This window comes from Hyperoodon ampullatus (assembly GCF_949752795.1).
Source record: "Hyperoodon ampullatus genome assembly, chromosome: 4".
Classification (NCBI taxonomy): Eukaryota; Metazoa; Chordata; class Mammalia; order Artiodactyla; family Ziphiidae; genus Hyperoodon; species Hyperoodon ampullatus.
In genome coordinates, this window is record NC_136917.1 from 16,359,401 (window position 1) to 16,381,224 (window position 21,824).

At 38.7% G+C, this 21,824-nt stretch overlaps 1 protein-coding gene across 2 annotated transcripts in view; it reads right to left on the minus strand.

Moving 5' to 3' along the window:
• The window catches only part of UBTD2 (ubiquitin domain containing 2), a gene marked incomplete at both ends in the record, with an annotated part of 58,355 nt that overhangs the window by 9,115 nt on the left and 27,416 nt on the right, over window positions 1-21,824 (minus strand). Inside the window, one exon of one of the 2 annotated variants that reach the window (XM_079702033.1) lies at window positions 7,160-7,396. The exons of the other annotated variant lie outside the window; for it this stretch is intronic. Within the exon in view, the coding sequence (XP_079558159.1) occupies window positions 7,160-7,396 (237 nt within the window). The remainder of the gene's footprint in view (window positions 1-7,159; window positions 7,397-21,824) is intronic. 2 annotated transcript variants of the gene reach the window in all.

Below are 21,824 nucleotides of genomic sequence, written 5' to 3' on the forward strand. Positions count from 1 at the left end.
CATGACTTCTACCTCGGAAAAATAATGTAACTTCCCTGTGCTTCAGTTTTCTCATCTGTTTAAAATGGGGACTGTGGTAGATGATTATCACAGGCATGAGAATTAAATAACATCAATTCAGGGCTTCCCTGGTGGCGCAGTGGTTGAGAGTCCCCCTGCCAATGCAGGGGACACGGGTTCGTGCCCCAGTCCGGGAGGATCCCACATGCCGTGGAGCAGCTGGGCCTGTGAGCCATGGCCACTGAGCCTGCATGTCCGGAGCCTGTGCTCCGCAACAGGAGAGGCCACAACAGTGAGAGGCCCGTGTACCGCAAAAAAAAAAAAAAAAAGTCAATTCAAAACATGAATTGATAGTATCTTATTATTTCTGATTCTCAGACCAGGAGTTCTTTTCATCATGTTGGCTTCCTATACACAGAAATGCTCTATTTATGAGTGCCTTAGTTTTAAACAACTTAAACTGCATTATACATAATTTAATTTATTCACATTTGATATATTCTGAGATAAGAAAGATCAGGAAAAAGAAAAAAACATTCTGGGCAACTCCTTTCCCACCTGTATTTTGAAGGTGACTAAAAAATAAAGTTTTTTCAAGAATTACTATTTTCTACCTCCCATTCCCTGAAGAATGAGAAAGGACAAAAGAAAATGGCCTTTAAAAGTCCAACTGAATGACCGGCAATGTTTAGCCATGAGAAATAAGAATAAACTTGGAGTTAAGACTTTAAATATGAGAAAAGTAAGTGCTTGGGTAATAGTGAGCAGCTACTACTCCTATAAAGGGAAGATTAAGAAGGGCGCTTTGGGCTTCCCTGGTGGCGCAGTGGTTGAGAGTCCGCCTGCTGATGCAGGGGACACGGGTTCGTGCCCTGGTCCGGGAAGATCCCACATGCCGCGGAGTGGCTGGGCCCGTGAGCCATGGCCGCTGAGCCTGCGTGTCCGGAACCTGTGCTCTGCAACGGGAGAGGCCACAACAGTGAGAGGCCCGCGTACCGCAAAAGAAAAAAAAAAGAAGGGAGATGGAAAACACATTAATTGTAGGTGCTAAAGAAATAAACAACAACCTTTCTAGAAAAGTGGAAGGTAGGGAAAGGAGTAGGCAATTTAAAAAATCTTTTAAAATCTTCTGAATAATAATTTTAAAAAAGCATTAAATCCTCCTCTTTACCAGATAAACAGATACTGTTTCTGAACGAGCTCTCACCGAAGATATCTGAATAGCCACTATGAATCAGACTCTGTGAAAAATGAAAATAAAAGCCACCTTCTTTTCACCCTGTTTATGCTAATTTGGGCAAGCCACTTAATCTATAATCTGGTTTCACAGGCAAAACACTGTATTTAGGAATGTTTTTAGGAATTTTAGGTAGTGACAAAATAACACTCAGTTAGAAAAAGGAAATAAGCCCTTTAAGAAATTTAAGACCATGAGTAAAAAATGCTGTGTAAATAGTGAAAAATAAAGTTCTAGGATGGGGAGGCTGTGGAAAAGAAGTAGCAGACATTAGAATCACTGAGGGAGCTTTTCCCACAATAGTACACTATTACACATGTCCATACCATCCTCTACCTGAGTCATAACTTCCAAAGTGAAAATATACATTCATATGTAAAATCCCCAGGTAGTTATGACACCAACTTCCCTCTTAAAAATCCCTACAGCCATCTGAGAATAACAAACTAAAGACTTCTCACAGATATTAATAGAGGAAAATAATTAAAGAACACAGAATTATTTTGTGCTTGGACAGGCAGGAATATAATAAATATGACCTGCTGACTGGAATTAAGATAAAACACATTAATTATCAAGGGAACCACTATAAGAGAAAGAAAAGAAAGAGAAAATATGGGGAAAAGGGTTTTTTGTTGTTTCCTTGAAACAACAGAAAAGGTAACTATCATCACAAGAAAAAAGGCCACTGACAAATATATAATTTTTATGCATATAAAACAGACACTAAATACAATTTAAATCAAAAAGGGCATAATCCTTGCTTACCTTGAGCATACAATCTAAAATAACAGACAACACAGATACAAACAACATTTACAAAGACATTTTCATATGGTTTTCAAGCTTTAAAGAACTTTTTATAATATTTATACTGGGAAGATAATATGAATAAGGTTGAGATTATGGGAAGATTATAACAAAAAGATTATGGGAAGAGAAGAGAGGATGAGATGAAAACAAAAAAGGAGATTTTTGGAAGAAAACTTAGAAAGGAGTGTATATCCTAGGATCTCTTTAGGCTGTCAATCTATGATTAGTTCAGTAATCTTATGGGTAATACTGACAGATGGAGATGAAGGGGACGGGCATGGATCAGGTGTGAGATGATGCTAAACTAACAATGTCTCACTGCTAGGTGTCTAATTAATAAACCTACTACTGCGCTTCCCTGGTGGTGCAGTGGTTAAGAATCTGCCTGCCAATGCAGGGGACATAGGTTCGAGCCTTGGTTTGGGAAGATCCCACATGCCGCGAAGCAGCTAAGCCCATGTGCCACAACTACTGAACTTGCGCTGTAGAGCCCGCGAGCCACAACTGCTAAAGCCTGGGCGCCTAGAACCCATGCTCTGCAACAAGAGAAGCCACCGCAATGAGAAGCCCACTCACCGCAACTAGAGAAAGCCTGCACACAGCAACAAAGACCGAACGCAGCCAAAAATAAATAAATAAAATAAAATTTTTAAATAAATAAATAAGTCTGCCACTATTGTTGCCATTGAATCAACATAAATCTCAAAATTCCATTAGGCATATGCTCAAAAGAAGGGTATCCTAAAAGCCAAAGAAAGATGTTACCAGTAGACAATACATCCAGAAAATGATTGAAATCTATAATTTAAGATTTAGGTGCAAGGAATTTACTTGTTAATGTCAGAGTTCAAGAAATACAATCCTCAAGAGGGCAGACAGCAGAGGCAAGAAGAACTACAATCCTGCAGCCTGTGGAACTAAAACCACATTCACAGAAAGATAGACAAGATGAAAAGACAGAGGGCTATGTACCAGATGAAGGAACAAGACAAAACCCCAGAAAAACAACTAAATGAAGTGGAGACAGGCAACCTTCCAGAAAAAGAATTCAGAATAATGATAGTGAAGATGATCCAAGACCTCGGAAAAAGAATGGAGGCAAAGATCGAGAAGATGCAAGAAATGTTTAACAAAGACCTAGAAGAACTAAAGAACAAACAAACAGAGATACAATAACTGGAATGAAAAATACACTAGAAGGAATCAATAGCAGAATAACTGAGGCAGAAAAACGGGTAAGTGACCTGGAAAACAGAGTGGTGGAATTCACTGCTGTGGAACAGAATAAAGAAAGAATAAAAAGAAATGAAGACAGCCTAAGAGACCTTTGGGAAAACATTAAACGTAACAACATTTGCATTATACGGGTCCCAGAGGGAGAAGAGAGAGAGAAAGGACCCTCACACCGGTCAGAATGGGCATCATCAGAAAATCTACAAACAACAAATGCTGGAGAGGGTGTGGAGAAAAGGGAACCCTCTTGCACTGTTGGTGGGAATGTAAATTGATACAGCCACTATGTAGAACAGTATGGAGGGTCCTTAAAAAACAAAAATAGAATTACCATATGACCCAGCAATCCCACTACTGGGCATATACCCAGAGAAAACCATAATTCAAAAAGACACATGCACCCCAATGTTCACTGCAGCACTATTTACAATAGCCAGGACATGGAAGCAACCTAAATGCCCATCGACAGACAAATGGATAAAGAAGATGTGGTACATGTATACAATGGAATATTACTCAGCCATAAAAAGGAACGAAATTGGGTCATTTGTAGAGACATGGATGGATCTAGAGACTGTCATACAGAGTGCAGTTAAGTCAGAAAGAGAAAAACAAATATTGTATATTAACGCATATATGTGGAACCTAGAAAAATGGTACAGATGAACCGGTTTGCAGGGCAGAAATTAAGACACAGATGTAGAGAAGAAACGTATGGACACCAAGGGGGGGAAGTGGCGGGTGGACGGTGGTGGTGCTGGTGGGATGAACTGGGAGATTGGGACTGACATGTATACACTAATATGTATAAAATGGATAACTAATGAGAACCTGCTGTATAAAAAAAAAATAAAATTCAAAAAAAAGAGATACAATCATCAGCTCTACTATTCATTAAGTGTTTTTTGGACTATGGTAAGCAATTTACATGTTTTATAATCACATTTAATCAATACAACCACCCTACAATGTAGGTACTTACAATCCATATTTTACAGATGAGAGAACTGAAGCTTACAGAAAAGAAGTTATTTGCCCAAAGGCACATAGCTATAAGTAATACAGTAGAGGCAGGAAGTAAGGCTAGGTCTGATACCAAAGCCTGAGCTAAACAAGAGCTAAAGCCTATGCAATATTTTAAACTCAAAATATGAAGTACTTTGGGATGTTTAGGGTTTAACACAACAAAATGTGTCCGAAGTAAAATTTCAATTACATAATTACACCTAAAAGATGGAAGGGATTTCACCAATACCACTGAGGTCTAGGTAAAAACATGTAACTAAATAGCTAAGTTATAAACTGATGGTGAGTTAGAGTACGTGACGAAATATAATTCAAAAGTCCACCCAAGAAACATGATTGATAAGTTTCAGATATGAACAAGGGAAATCAATCAAAGGTACCAATGACAATAATATTAATACACATAAAGTTATTACAGAGCTTTCAAAGAGGAAAGCTTGAGGAAAGTCAATTTGATTCTTTCATGCTAAAGCAGAAAATATTCCTTAAACATAGAGGGGACGAATTGAGGCTCATCCAATATTCTCAAATTTCCAAGAATAATTCTCCCCAGTCTGTTGGTTGGTGGGGCTGCCAGGATCATTACTTTGCGGTTCACACAGATAAGCAGAAATGAGGGACTTGAGTTTTTAGAGATCTGAGCCCATTTCTAATAGGATATGTGTAGGTCCCTACCTTAAATGTAACAGAGCTGTTATGCCTCCATGAACTTGTAAACAAGGCCATAATTTACAGAACAAAATTAGATTTTCCCATAGGTAACTATGACAGGTACAAAGTAAGGAAGTCAAGGTTCTGGGCCTTGGGCTCCTAAATAAAGACAATCGCAGATAAATGCCACCCTCACCCCACTCGCGGGCCTGTACAGATACCAATCTATTCTGCTTTTAAAATATAGGATGTAAGCAGTAAAAAGAGATGGATGATAAAACTAACTGTAAAGGAAGGCCCTTCCCTTTTTTTTTTTTTTGCGGTACGCAGGCCTCTCACTGTTGTGGCCTCTCCCGTTGCGGAGCACAGGCTCCAGACGTGCAGGCTCAGCGGCCATGGCTCACGGGCCCAGCTGCTCCGCGGCATGTGGGATCTCTCCGGACCAGGGTACAAACCCGTGTCCCCTGCATTGGCAGGCGGACTCTCAACCACTGCACCACCAGGGAAGCCCGGCCCTTTGCTTTATATTATATAAAGGTAGTATTTGAAGACAAATTATAGAACTAAGAAACGTAATGGAACAAGGTGATGTCCACTCCAGTCATGTAAGAGGTAAAGAATTCAGAGACTATCCATGAAAATAGGGACTAAAGAGTCATACTGAAACTGCATTCTTTTTTTTTTTTTTTTTAATTTATGTATTTATTTATTTATTTGCGGTACGCGGGCCTCTCACTGTTGTGGCCTCTCCCGCTGCGGAGCACAGGCTCCGGACGCGCAGGCTCAGCGGCCATGGCTCACGGGCCCAGCCGCTCCGTGGCATGTGGGATCTTCCCGGACCGGGGCACAAACCCATGTCCCCTGCATCGGCAGGCGGACTCTCAACCACTGCGCCACCAGGGAAGCCCTGAAACTGCATTCTATTATAAATTTTTCAAATGTAGGACGGATTATTTTTACACCTGCGTACAAAAAGTGATCTATATATAGTGGGTGCTCAATGTTATTAACCCAAGCCCATCCTAATAAGGTTTTATTAATAAAGAACAACAGCTATGGAATATATATGTTTTAAAGTTTCTTGGAAGCACAATTAGTTCAGAAAATTAATGGAGATTTGGAAAATTGGGAAGGATACTAAGTTAAATATCTTTTATTTGACAAAGAGTCAAAGCAGATGATTAAACAGTGAAAAGCACTGTTCCTCTGAAAATGTAGACAAAGTAAGATACTGATCGATACTCATGTTTCTCTTCAGATCGTATGAATCTTTCACCTTTTACTAAAAATTCCTGTGGGGGGAAAAAGAAGGAAAGAAGAAAAAAAAAAAGGAAGATACTGCAAACAAAACAACGAAAGTATAATAATAAATAGAAAACTATGCAATGAAATATAGGATTATATGGGGCCTAAACAGACAACTTAGAAAAATATTAACTTGAAAAACTGAAAAGTCAATTTATAAATATAGTAATCAACAGAACAAGAATATAATATACTGTAAAATTAACATCTAAATCTTAGTATAGCATGAAACTTTTTTGTTTCTAATCAAGGAGACTAAACATGAGGGTATGCATGCATCCAGCATACATGTGTCCCTGGAAACATTCAAAGCTTATGGTGGTCCTTAGAGTCACATTCCTAAGCAAAGGAGAGAGGTTTCTAATAAAGCTCAGGGATACAGTCATAGAAAACTGTCCTTTAGAATATGTGAGACTCACTTCTAAGTTTAGGTTTGCTCATTATGTTAAAAACAGGCTTAATGGGAAAAGGATAATGACTAAAGGTGTGTCCACTGAGTCTCCATGGCTTCTGAGATCTAAATTTGGACTACCTCTCTAGTGCTAGCAGGAAACCAGTGAACTAGAAGCTCTAGAAGATTGGGGGTGGCGGGGGAGGCCTTGATGGAGAACTAGATTAGACAGAAGTTAGAAAATACAGGTTTATCAAGTGTTCTCTTTCTTGATATTAAAAAATACATACACACACACACACACACACACACACACACACAGAGTAAACCTATCTCCAGCTAAAAGATATACAAGAAGCAAAGAGGAATGTTCCCCTTTGCTACATTAAAAAAAAAAAATAGAATAATGCATAGCAGGAAAATGAACACTTCCCATTTGGTTTCTTGCCATTAGAAAGGAGCTGATGATGTTCCACTTTGTCCTTGACAACAACCAAACCTACCATGTGGTAACGTTATGTTCGCACCATCAATGATTGCCTGTGCCAGTTCATGATCATTGCTTTCAAAAGCATGTGCTGCAGCCTTCAAGGCATCCCAAATCTCTTTACGGCCTTCAAAAGCTGGTGCAGTATCCCAAAATTCATCTCTCTTGCTGCGCAGTTGTCCATCTGTCATGGGATAATCGCTTTTCCATTTGGGTTTCTCCTTTTTCAAAGGCTGGTTACGACCTAAAGCAACTAAGAAGAAAAATAAAAGGCTGACATCAAAACCAGAATTTATAAAAGATGTTTTAATAGCTATCTGGTCATTCTTCTTTGGTTCTTTCATCAAAATTATAGCTGGAAGTTGGCCCACTAGCTAACTCTTGCGTTCTGAATTCCCCCAACCTATTTTATTTTAGATCTACAAGAGCAAATGGAGATATTAGGTGGCTCTACCCAAATCTTCCAGTGACAAGTTAGTAGCTCTTTTCCATTCAGTCTGCCTTCTCCAAAGGAGAATTTTTAAATCACCTAGAAAAATCGTAGTAAGTGTTCCATCAGACAACAGTGGCAGAATTTAAAAAGAGTCAAAGGATAGCATAAAAGAGAGGTGAGATACTAGGAGAAACCAAATGCATATGTCCAAGGGTCCTTGAATCTCAGGACCCTTGAACATATGAAGCCGGAAAGCAGGAACTGAGAAATCTCAAAGAGGGAAAAGACTACTTTGTGGTATCCAAAGGAAGATCAGCCAAATCACCAGATACACAAGGAAACCTGATCATAGAAAAGCTTCCTCTAGCACCCTGTTCTGGACATGAGTCTAAGAACTGTGAATATCTTTCTCTGAAACTCAAATATAGGAGCTAATTTAGAAAGGGATGAGGGAAAGAGGTAGTGCTTTACTCTTTGGAGGGACCAGGATTGGAACAGGCGATCCTTGATACTAGGCCAAAGGAGAAGTGCCCAACCACAAGGAGAAGAACTACAACACCCTACTCTAGTTTTAATCCAAGAGGAGAAGAAAAAAGAGGCTGAGAGTCCACTCCTTTTTTGCTCTAAGTGGCAGCATGGCTCCTTAGAGAATGTAGTCGTAGTGCTATAACAAGTCTGATGCAGCTTCTTTGCACCCAGATACTTACCTGGCATATGATCACTGATCTCATACTGACATACAGAGACATTCTTATCTTACACAGAGCCATAGATAAGAAACTGTTAAACAGATGGAAGAACAGGTAGAAAGAAAACTGAAGCTCCATGGAGGATTGGCTAAGAGTGGGTGTGAAATAAATGACAGAGTGGGTAGGAGGGAGAGGGTGTATATCAAAATTCAATGTTCTATATTTAATTGCAGGAAGAATACTAATTTAAAAGAAATTACTCTCAAAATGGTTCTAAAGAATCCCTGATATCAACCACTCCCTCACTGGCCCAGGGCCAGATGAAATTTGGGTTACTCATAACAGAAATAAAACAAAATAACTCTAACCCCTAGGCAATCTCTACATCCTATACCAGGCTATATTTCAAGATGACAGGACCAATTCATGCTGCAAAGTGTATCTGGTTTGACACCTGGAGTAAACCATTCTCTCTTCACCCAATCTGGCCACCTTATTTCAAGGCAGCACATCAGGTCTCATCCCCTCACCTTCAGAACACCCAAAGGTGTTCAGAATATGTCAGATAATCACATTCCACCCCCTACTGATTCCACCAACAAGGTAAAATTAAAGGTAAATTTTATTTTCTGCTACATTAACCTTTAGATGAGTTAGAAACAGTTTAGAGACAACATTCACTATTAGTTTACTGAGTAGGGAGTGGAAGATAAGACATCACAAGTAGATACCTATTTGAATAGGTAGCTAATTCAATACTCAAATAAATACCTATTCGATAAAATTTCATGTCTACTTGAATAGTTCCAGAGAATTGTCTGATGTCATATGTATTAAATGTACCAGAGAGAAAGTTGATATAATTCTGTCATTGTGGGAGAATCGCAACGCAAAGGCAAAGACAACAACAAAACCTCCACGATCTCGGTACTTAAGCAAAGGAAACTGAAAGGCCCTCAAAGAGAAGAACCCAACAGAAAAACTAGCTCACAGTAAAGGTAGAAAATACTTTGGAAAAAGTAAAAGCACCTTCCTTACAAATATGACAGCTTTATTTTATCTCCCCCTATCTGTAGAAGGCATAAGAATAAAGTCAAATAAAAGGTATAGATGGGACTTCCCTGGTGGCACAGTGCTTAAGAATCCTCCTGCCAATGCAGGGGACACGGGTTCAAGCCCTGGTCCGGGAAGATCCCACGTGCCGTGGACTAAGCCCATGCCCACAACTGCTGAGCCTGCGCTCTAGAGCCCGCGAGTCACAACTACTGAGGACGCGTGCCACAACTACGGAAGCCCGTGCGCCTAGAGCCCATGCTCTGCAACAAGAGAAGCCACCGCAATGAGAAGCCCGTGCACCACAACGAAGAGTAGCCCCCGCTCGCCGCAACTAGAGAAAGCCCCCGCGCAGCAACGAAGACCCAACGCAGTCAAAACTAAATAAATAAATTTTTTAAAAAAAGTATAGATGATACATTATGCTGCTTAGGGATAATCATTACTCTAAATGCATTTTCAAATCTGTATGCTGTCAACAGTTCCAAAGTAATTACTTTGTGTAAAAGTAAATAAGACAAAATGAATGCTTGTGACATGTAAGTAAAGCTTACTTTTACTTCCACCTAGGTCTCTGCTTTCCCTATATCACAAACACCCGTAATGGAGAATATCTGCCTATCAAATGTCCACTATAAAAATACTTAAGTCTTGGGACTTCCCTGGCGGCACACTGGTTAGGACTCCATGCTCCCAATGCAGGGAGCCCAGGTTTGAGCCCTGGTCAGGGAACTAGATCCCACATGCATGCCTCAACTAAGGAGCCCACGTGCCGCAGCTAAAACCCAGCGCAACCAAATAAATAAATAAATGAATATTTTTTAAAAATACTTAAATCTTTGCAACATGAAATATTATTTTAGTGAAACCACTGAGCAGTACAGAATTTTCACTACAAAACTGAGGTTAAAAGTTTCATGTTAAACTAAATGTGGTTTATTGTCTAAGTTACTTTTGTTAAACAAACTAACTGGGGAAAAAATGAAAATTAGCAAAAGCATTTAAGCTACCATCCTGAAATATTTATCTTCATGAAAACATTTAGGGTTGTTATGAGGATTTAATAAATTAACACTGTATAGCACTTACAATGATAGATATATAATAAAACTACAAATAAGTGCTTGTTAAATAAAAATAACTTTAGAAGTATATATGAATTTTTAAATCTTCAAACATTTTTGCAAAAATATACAGACTAAGTCTTTTTTCTTTTCATGATTTCTGAACAGAACCTGACATTCTGAGACCATAAAACAAAGTACCTTCCTTAACTTAAAAAAGAACTGTTCTATGATTATCATGTACTTCCTATGCATTTATCAGTGTACATTTTTTAGGAATTTGCTCACCAAATCTGTGCTTTGATTTTAGGTGATATCACAAACCTGTATTTCTAAAATATTTATAACACAGAAATCAGCCTAGCAAGTAAGTAGCTATGTCTGCACCAACTTAATCATTTTCAACTATTATGAAATAAGGCATAAAATATATATACTCAATTAGATTACATTTTATGCTCTGACACTTTCGGATTTATCCGTTTCACACATCTTCTGACTCCTGATACCAAGAGAGAGATGTTCAGTATCAATCATACTATCTGGAACTAACTACTATGCTCTAACAATAAATTTAAAGACAGGAAACAGGGACTTCCCTGGTGGTCCAGTGGTTAAGATGCCACCCTTCCAATGCAGGGGGCGTGGGTTTGAACCCTGGTCTAGGAACTAAGATCCCACACGCAATGTGGTGTGGCCAAAAAAAGAAAGACAGGAAACAGTTCTTATTCCCCAAATTTCTGTTTCTAAATTTTTAAATTATAGGCATCTAACCATACTAAGTTTAATTCCATGGTTTAACATACAAGAAACAAAAGATTAATAAAGAAATTAATTTTTTTTAAAAATCTAAGTTATTTCAGAAAACACCCTTTTTTCCCTATCAATATTTACTTTCAAAACTTTGCCAAAAACTCACCCTCTCAGAAGCCTCTTGATCACATTCACCTACTCCTTATCTTCTCTTTCCTTGTAACCTTTCAACATTTCTTCCCAAAGATGTGACAAATAAACAGATCTAACATGTAAAAACCCCAAGAAAGATTTGCTTCTTAGAGCTAAATATCGATAAGAAACACAATCTTAAATATTTTTACTCCACAACTGAATGCGTTTTGCAACTCATTTTGACATTTTATTGGTAAAAAACAATGATCTCTGAAGTGAAGTATGTTTGTAATTGTTTTCCTGCTTTTGGTTCCTCTTTTGAAAACTGATTTAATATTGGGACTCTTCAAATGAAGGAAGGAGAGGCCATTAATGCACAGGTACTGTAGATATCAAGATATGACTCAAGAAATAATAGCTTTAACAGACTGAAAACTCAAAGAGTTTTCCTAACACAACATTCAGGGGGAAAAAAACTGAATACTTAAAAAGATCACAATCAAAGGGAAATATGTTGTTCAGAAGAATTCTGAAGACTTTAAAGCAACATGGAATAGAACTGGGATAATGCACCTATTTTAGATTGATTAGAGTCTTAACATCGTGAAATGAAAGGGAAATTTTTCTGTCACTTCAAGAGTTAGGAATAGATCCTACAGAACCCTTCTGTAACAGATTGTGCTAGCCTAAAAGGATAGTTGTAAAATATTTTATTCTCACGTAAATTTAGAATACACTATATATACACATATGCACACATATATTCCCTAAGGCAACTAACTGCCAAAATAAAAATAGGGATATGGGGCTTAAAATGCCTAAAATATGAGCATCAACATGCCAACAGTCAATACCAAACCCATATCTGCTCTACTGTCTGAGAATTTAGAGGTGGAAGAGACCTTAGATGGTATGAGCAACCTTACTATTTGACAGAAGACTTAACGAGGATAAATGACTTGCTCAAGGTCAAAGAGAGCCAAGACTAGAACCCAGATGACTAAATTCAAAGGCCAGAGCTCTCTTTGCATTATAGCACTCCATGTCTTACCAGAGCTGAGAAGTGTGTTTTCTTTTACAAACCAAAATCAATTATGAAGGTTCACTCAAAATAAAGCATGTGTTGAGCTGTTTTTCTAGTATCACTCATCCATCTTTCACGGGCTTCATTATGACCAATGAAATGTCTCTGGTAGGACAAAGGAAAAACTAACCAAGCAGCACCAGCTCCCCAACTCCATCCAATTTACCACCTAATTCATTTCTTTGGAGATATGCTCACCGAAGAAGAATCGTATAAGGAAAGTGGTAATGCAGTTTTCTGGCCTGTCAGCTTCAACTTACAAAGTACTCAGCATCTATACCACATTAGGCTCTAAAGATCACATGTATGCATACTTACTTAAGTAACTTATCTAAAAATGATAAACATCATTTTTATGCTACAATTTAATAATAAATAGAAACGAGAACTTTGATTATACTTCTACCCTAAAGTTTATAAAAAGTAAGCAACTAGAGCATAATTTTAAAGGCATATATAATAATTTCTAATGTTGTTTGAGCTACCTTTATTGAGGGGGAAAAAAAAAATCAACATAATGACCTTATATCGACTTCCTGGCCCTGTTTCTCAGAGTATAAGTCTACTTACCAATGGTCTGAGCATACAAACAGGCAACAGGAAAGCCTAACTGCAACATGTTTCAAAGACTTTTTTAATGGATGAGTCTTATTAGAAATGTTACAAAAACATACAATTAAATCACACACACAAAACAACTTTATTAAAAAGGGCAACATTACATAAAATTGGGACTAAGAATATGGTCACCTAACACCAGCACACTGTACCTTTTAAGTAATACATTAAACTTTCAGATGGTTCATTCTACTGAGGGGTAGGGAGGTGGGGAATGGCTTTATCCAGAATTACATTCTTTGGAATGCAGGGACCTTTTCTTCTCTCAATTTATGGGCAGTATGGGCAAGGGAAGCACACACAAGTCAAGGGTGCCCACAATTTGCACTACTATCTAACACTGCATTGAAAGTACTAGCCAGCACAAGCAGACAGAACAAGACAATCAGAAGTGTAAGAACCAGAAAGGAAGAAAACCATCTCTAACTGCAAATGATATGATGGTATGACTGGAAAATACAAGAAAATCAGTGCTAAAATGAAATGATAAAAGAAATTAACACAGTAACAGGATATAAAATGTAGGCCTTCTTATATACATAAAATACCCAGCTAGAAGATGCAATGGATGAAAAGGTCCTGTTTACAATAGAAACATAAAAGATATAATACTCGGAATGCAACAACTCAGGAAAACTTTTTTAAAACCCCTGAAAGATGCAAAAGTAGACCTGAACAAAATGAAGACACCTCTTGTACTTGGACTTCAACATTACAAAAACGTCAATCCTTCTAAAGTTAACACCTACATTTAACATGATTTCAGTGAAAATAATTTTTTCAAAACTTTTTCTCATGCTAGATGAGTTGATACTAAAATACATATGGGGGACTTCCCTGGTGGCGCAATGGTTAAGAATCTGCCTGCCAATACAAGGGACACGGGTGCAATCCCTGGTCCAGGAAGATCCCACATGCCATGGAGCAACTAAGCCTGTGCACCATAACTACTGAGCCTGCGCTCGAGAGCCTGCGCTCGAGAGCCTGCGAGCCACAACTACTGAGCCTATGTGCCACAACTACTGAAGCCCGTGTGCCTAGAGCCCGTGCTCCACAACAAAGAGAAGTCACAGCAATGAGAAGCCCGTGCACCGCATTGAAGAGTAGCCCCCCCTTCTCACTGCAACCAGAGAAACCCCGTGCGCAGCAACAAAGACCCGATACACCCAAAAATAAATAAATAAATTAATTAATTAAAAGAAAGAAATCAACCTAACTGTATATCAAGTGTTAAAATTACTATACAAAAAAAATGATTTCATTTTTTTCAAGTTACTTTTGAACATGATACTCTGACTATACATCTTTAGTGGGATAAATTCTAAGGAAGAAAAAACATACTACAAAGACAGCTTAAACTTTACTCTGCATGTTAAAATACTAAGAATTCATGTAGAATACTAATTACTATAATTCTAAAACATTTGATGTTTACTGTAGGATAAAGCAAGTAAGGAACTATATTAACATCAATAGAAACCAAGATTTTTTATGACAGGGAAGAAAAAATTAAACATAAAATATAAAATAAAAAGACAGGAAAACAGATTAATTTTTTTTTTTTTTTTTTTTTGCGTTACACGGGCCTCTCACTGCTGTGGCCTCTCCCATTGCGGAGCACAGGCTCCTGGATGCGCAGGCTCAGCGGCCATGGCGCACGGACCCAGCCGCTCCGCGGCATGTGGGATCCTCCCAGACCGGGGCACGAACCCGCATCCCCTGCATCGGCAGGCGGACTCCCAACCACTGCGCCACCAGGGAAGCCCAACAGATTAATTTTGAATTGGAAATAGAAATAGGAACTTGTAATCTAATGATAAAAAGTGTTTTATAGCTCTGTTGACTAAAAGGGCTTAGAAAGAACAACAACCCAGTAGCAATGAGCATACCTAGCTCCCAGATCTTAGTTTTAAACACCTTTCCCCACTGAAAAGGTCCTAAGGCTATTCAGAGAAGCGGCTATTTCTAAAATCAGAGCTGGGAAAATTCAAAGCAAGGCTGGAACATCTGGTTGTGCCAAGAAAGTGCTCAAAAGACTAATACTAATGAGATCACTTCAAAGGCACAAAGGAGTCAGTTTGAAGGAGACGTCTGCATCAATTTTGCAGCATCAAAATAATGACTGGGGCTTCCCTGGTGGCGCAGTGGTTGAGAGTCCGCCTGCTGATGCAGGGGACATGGGTTCGTGCCCCAGTCCGGGAAGATCCCACATGCTGCGGAGCGGCTGGGCCCGTGAGCCATGGCCACTAAGCCTGAGCGTCTGGAGCCTGTGCTCCGCAACAGGAGAGGCCACAACAGTGAGAGGCCTGCGTACCGCCAAAAAATAAAATCAAATAAAATAATGACTGAAACGGACTTTAAAATACTGAATAAATAAAAATTCGTAAATCACTACTAATACTAAAAGGGAAAAACAGGGCTTCCCTGGTGGCACAGTGGTTAAGAATCCGCCTGCCAATGCAGGGGACGTGGGCCCTGGTCCGGGAAGATCCCACATGCCACGGACCAACTAAGCCCATGCGCCACAACTACTGAGCCTGCACTCTAGAGCCCACGAGCCACAACTACTGAGCCCACTTGCCTAGAGCCCACACTCCGGAACAAGAGAAGCCACCACAATGAGAAGCCTGTGCACCAGAACGAAGAGTAGCCCCCATTCGCCAAGTAGAGAAAGCCTGCGTGCAGCAACAAAGATCCAACGCAGCCAAAATAAATAAAGAATATATTTTTAATAAATAAGTAAAACACACAATTTAAAAATATATAGATAAAATTTTCCTAGGTATGATAAAGTATTGTAATGACACAGCAAAACAGTTTTATTCATAAAGTAGAGGCATGCTGAAATTTTTAGAAGTGTTACGATGTCTACAACTTTCATTGGTTCAGCTGTTAAAATGGGGAGTGTGCCTGTATATATACAAAACATACATATACACACACACAAAAGAGAGAAAAAATGTGAATATAGCAAAACGTTGGCTACAAATTTACATGGGAAGTACATGTGTACTCACTTACCATTAGGTTTACACAATTGTTGAAGCTCCCCATATTTGATTTTAATAAAAGATAAAGGAATTATACATTTAAGATACAGAGCATATAAATCAGAAGCTGAATCCTTGCTACTCAAACTCCCAGTTTCAGAGTCCTCTTTAGGTATGGCTCTTAGGCACATACCTAATCCTCATATATTCCCATATCCAGATTCCAACGCCAATCCTGAGCACTGAAGCCTGTTGGGACCATCTACAATTTAGAACACAACAACTGAAGGGAGATCTGGAAAACTCAAAACAAAAGCAACAGAAGTATTGAACAGTTATTACTTAAACTCTCATCTGTGGGATAGTGCTTGTTTGGAACAAAGAATTAATAAATCAGCAATAACATTTTAAAAGAACATTAAATAATGATAAAACAGCCAATTTGGGCTTCCCTGGTGGCACAGTGGTTAAGAATCTGCCTGCCAATGCAGGGGACATGGGTTCAAGCCCCATGCCAGGAAGATCCCACATGCCGCAGAGCAGATAAGCCTGTGTGCCACAACTACTGAAGCCCATGTGCCTAGAGCCCGTGCTCCGCAACAAGAGAAGCCACCGCAATGAGAAGCCTGCGTACCACAACAAAGAGTAGCCCCCACTTGCAGCAACTAGAGAAAGCCCATGCACAGCAATGAACACCCAACACAGCAAGCAATAAATAAATAAATAACTAAATAAGAATTTTTTTTAAAAAAGCCAATTTGCCAAGAAGATATAACAAACATAAATGTGTATGCACCTAACAATAGGGTTTCAAAGTGCATGGAGAAAAAACTGATTGAATTAAAGGAGAAATAGACCATCCTACAATTATACTTAAATACGTTAAATTATTCTATGAGTAACTCATAGAACAAGAAGCCAGAAAATCAGCAAGAATACAGAAGACCTGAACATTATCAACAAACTTGACTTAAATGACACTGATAGGACACCCCACCCAACAAAAAGAGAACATACATTCTTACCAAGTGCATATACAGGCCATTCACCGAGTTAGATTATACAAACCTTAAAAGAAGTCATATAAAGTATGCTCTACAACCATAATTAAATTAAATTAGAAATTAGTAACATAAAGATACATGGAAAATCCCCAAATAACTATAAATTAAATAATACACATATAAATAAGTCATGAGTCAAAGGGAAATTAGAAAATAACTTGAATGGAATGAAAATGAAAATACAATATATCAAAACTCTAGGATGGACTTCCCTGGTGGCACAGTGGTTACGAATCTGCCTGCCAAAATGCAGGGGACACGGGTTTGAGCCCTGGTCCGGGAAGATCCCACATGCCGTGGAGCAGCTGAGCCCATGCGCCACAGCTACTGAACTTGCGCTGTAGAGCCCCCGCATGCCACAACTGCTGAAGCCCGCGCGCCTAGAGCCCGTGCTCCGCAACAAGAGAAGCCACCGCAGTGAGAAGCCCTTGCACCGCAATGAAGAGTAGCTCCCGCTCGCCGCAACTAGAGAAAGTCCGCGCACAGCAATGAAGACCCAACGCAGCCAAAAATATATAAATAAATAAATATTAAAAAAAAAAAAACTCTAGGATGCTGCTAAAAAACACTGCTCAGACAAAAACTTATAGCATTAAAATGCTTCTATTAGAAAAGTCTCAAATCAATAAAGTAGGCTTCTACCTTAAGACTAAAAGAACAAATTAAACTCAAAGTAACCTTAAGAAAGAAAATAATAAAGAGCAGAAACCAAAGAAATTGAAAACAGAAAAATATAGAAAAATCATAAAAGCAAAAGCTGATTCTTTAAAAATATCAAACTGATAAATCTCTACCTAGACTGATCAAGAAAAAAAGAAGACAAATACTACCAATATCAGGAATGAAAGAGGTAATATCACTATAGACCCAACAGACACTAAAGCGATTAACAATGGAATATCTATCTATGCACAAAGAAAACAATAACTTGACTAGCTCTGTATATACTAGCTGTCTATATACTAAAGACATTGCATTGTTGCAACAAAGAAAAGTCCAAGTCCAAATGGCTTCACTACTTAATTCTATCAACATACAAGAAAGAGATAATACTAATTACTCACAATCACTTTCAGAAAACAAAAGAGAAGGGAACACTAAGTCAATTTATGAGGCCATGACTGCACTGATAACAACACCAGACAAATATAAGAAAACTATCAACAAATATGCCTCATAAACATAGATGCAGAGATGACTTAAAGACCTTATCAATCATATAAGAACTGAAAGAATTCATCACCTACATACCTGCACCACAGGAAATATTAGAAGTCTTTTGGGGACTTCCCTGGTGGCACAGTGGTTAAAGAATCCACCTACCAATGCAGGGGACACGGGTTCAATCCCTGGTCCGGGAAGATCCCACATGCCACGGAGCAACTAAGCCGGTGCGCCACAATTACTGAGCCTGCGCTCTAGAGCCTGTGAGCCACAACTACTGAGCCTGTATGCCACAACTACTGAAGCCCGCGTGCCTAGAGCTTGTGCTCCGCAACAAGAGAAGCCACCGCAATGAGAAGCACACACACCACAATAAAGAGCAGCCCCCGCCCGCCACAACTAGAGAAAGCCCGCGCACAGCAACAAAGATCCAACACAGCCAAAATTAAAAAAAAAAAAAATCCTTTGGGCAGAAATAAAATGATAACAGATGGAAATATGAATCTACATAAAGGAATGGGGAGCACCAGAAATGGATAACTACATGAATAAAAACATTTATTCATATCGCCCTAAAAAAATATTGGGTTGGCCAAAAACTTTGTTCAGGTTTTTCCATAAGATGTTACAGAAAAACCTGAACTAACTTTTTGGCCGACCCAATAACTGAGTGATATCATCGGAAAAGGAAGAGTAAGAACTTCCAAAAATCTTCTCCTCCATTAATGCAAGGAGAACACTGGCAAAAACTCAAAATAAAATTCTTCAGTATTTTGGAAATTAACCAAAGACCTGCAACAATCCAGGGAACATTTATTTAGTCTTTCTTATTCAAGAAAAATAGCTGAATTTTGGTAAAACAAAACAAAACAAAACACAACTGTATGTCGTATTTAAGCATACCCTAGACCCATCCCCCTCTCCTCTGCTCCAGGGTAGCCTTGAAAACCAACAGATAGCAATACAATGAAAGCCACCAACTCAGCAGCCACAGGAAGGGTCAAAACAGGGTTGGTACTCTTTAAAAGCCCCATCTGCAGAGAACTGTCATTTTTCGGCCTATCTGAAAGTTCTTTAGAAAATACTACTCATAAAGCTTGTCCTTATTTGACCTGACTTAGAGATAACCCAGTATGAACAGCCTTTTCCTGGGGGCATTTGTCAAAAACAATCAGCAGCAATTGTTTAACACTGTACCTGCATGGGGCAATGAAAAATTTGGACCAAGAAGCTAATCAAAGCTGGAGAATGAGATGTCCAGAAAAAATGACATATTTCTGGGGATCTAAAAGGTTACACATATGCATATAACTGTGTACACACAGGGCCGTGCGTACAGGAAAGACATGAGAAGGTCCTACACTCTCACTTATGACTGAATATTGAGGCTCTGCGCACAAAGGAAGTAAGAGCTAAGGAAACTGCCTGAGTTTTGAAAGTAGGCCCTAATATGAACATAAGGCCACTCAGCAAAGAATAGGAGACTTACTCGTTCTAGGGTGTTAAGGAAATCTGTCCAATCATTAGCTTACCACTAAGCTAATTAAGCAGAGATTTCAGTGGCTACACCTAACAAAGAATATAAACTTTACAGGATAAGTTCAGGAAAGTCAGTAAACAAAAATAACAAACCCTGAGGGAGAAGGGACAATCTGATTTCCGGGGTTGCCATATATTAAATGTCCAGTTTTCAACCAAAAATTATGAGGCATGCAAACAAACAAGAAAGTATGGCTCACACATGGGAAAAAAGGCAGATAACAGAAACTGTCACTGAGGAAGCCCAAGCATTGGACTTACTAGCCAAAGATTTTAAATCAGCTATTTTAAATATGTTCAAAAACCTGAAGGAAATCATGTGTAAAGAACTAAAGCAATGAGAATTAAGTCTCAACAAAGAGATGAAAATTAGTTTTTAACTTATGGAGTTGAAAAGTATAATAACAAACGAAAAATTCACTAGAAAGGCTCAATAGTATATTTGAGCAGGCAGAAGAAAGAATAAAGAATCAGTGAACTTGAAGATAGGTCAACTGAGATGACCTTGTCTGAGGAACATAAAAGAAAAAATGAATCAAAGAAAATGAACAGCCTCAAGTGGGGCACTGTCAAGATTACCAATATACACACAATGAGAGTCCTAGAAGAAGGGAGAGAAAGGGGTAGAAAGAATATTGGAAGAAATAATGGCTGAAAACTCATATTTCATGAAAAAGATCAATCTACACATGCAAGAAACTCAACAAACTCAGAGATCACCACCTAGATGCATCATAATTAAGCTGTCAAAAGTCAAAGATAAAGAATCTTGAGGGACTTCACTGGTGGTCCACTGGGTAAGACTCTGCGCTCCCAATGCAGGGGGCCCAGTTCTATCACTGGTCGGGGAACTAGATCCCACATGCATGCTGCAACTAAGAAGTCCGCATGCTGCAACCAAGAGCCCACATGCTGCAATGAAGATCCCCCGTGCTGCAACTAAGACCCCACGTGCTGCAACTAAGACCCAGTGCAGCCAAAATAAATAAATAAATATTTTTAAAAAAACATTTAAAAAAAAGAATCTTGAAAGAACAAGAAGCAACTCATCACATACAAGCATCCTCAAGAAGTTTAACAACTGATTTCTTATCAGAAGCCATGGAGGACAGAAGGCATTGGGACAACATACTGAAAGTAATGAAAGGAAGAGTGTGTCAACCAAGAATTCTACATCCAGAAAAAAGTATCCTTTGAAAATTAAAGAGAAAATAAAACATTCCCAGATAAACAAAAACTGAAAGGATTTGCTGGCAGCAGACCAGCTCTGCAAAAAATACAACAGGGAGTCTTCAGGCTGAAATAAAGGATACTAGACAGTAACTTGAATACACATTAAGAAATAAAGACCAGGAATCCCCTGGCAGTCCAGTGGTTAGGGCTTCGCGCTTCCACTGCAGGGGGCACAGGTTTGATCTCTGGTCGAGGAACTAAAATTCCACATGCCACACAGAGGGAGGGAGAGAGGGAGGGAGGGATGGAGGGAGGATGGAAGGAAAGAAGGAAGGGAGGAAGGAAGGAAAAGAAAATCAGTAACATTACACAGGTCAATATAAAAGACACAATATGTGTATTTTTTTCTTTGTAACTTTTTGTTTCCTCCTATTGATTTTAAAGACAATTGCATAAAAAATAATTTAAAATTTGTGTTGAGCATACAACGTTTAAAGATGTAATATGTATATCAATAACAGGCCAAAGAAGGTGGGAGGGAATGGAGCTGTATAAGTTTTTATATGCTACTGAAATCAGGCTGGTTTCAATCAGAACTGAATTGTTATAAATTAAGATATTAATTAGAAACCCCCGAGCAAGAAACAGGAAAATGACTCAAAATATATAGTAAAAAAAAATTTTAAGGGAATTAAAATGATACGCTAGAAAATATCTCTTTAACACAAAAGAAGGCACTAATGCAGGGATGGAAGTAAAAAGGAATAAGACATACAGCAAAAAAACAGCAAAATGGCAGGTATAAATCCTATCTTAGTAGTAATTACATGAAATATAAATATTAAGCATTCCAATCAAAATGTTGAAATTTGCAGAATGGACCAAAAAACACAATCTAACTACATGCTGTCTACAAAGAGAC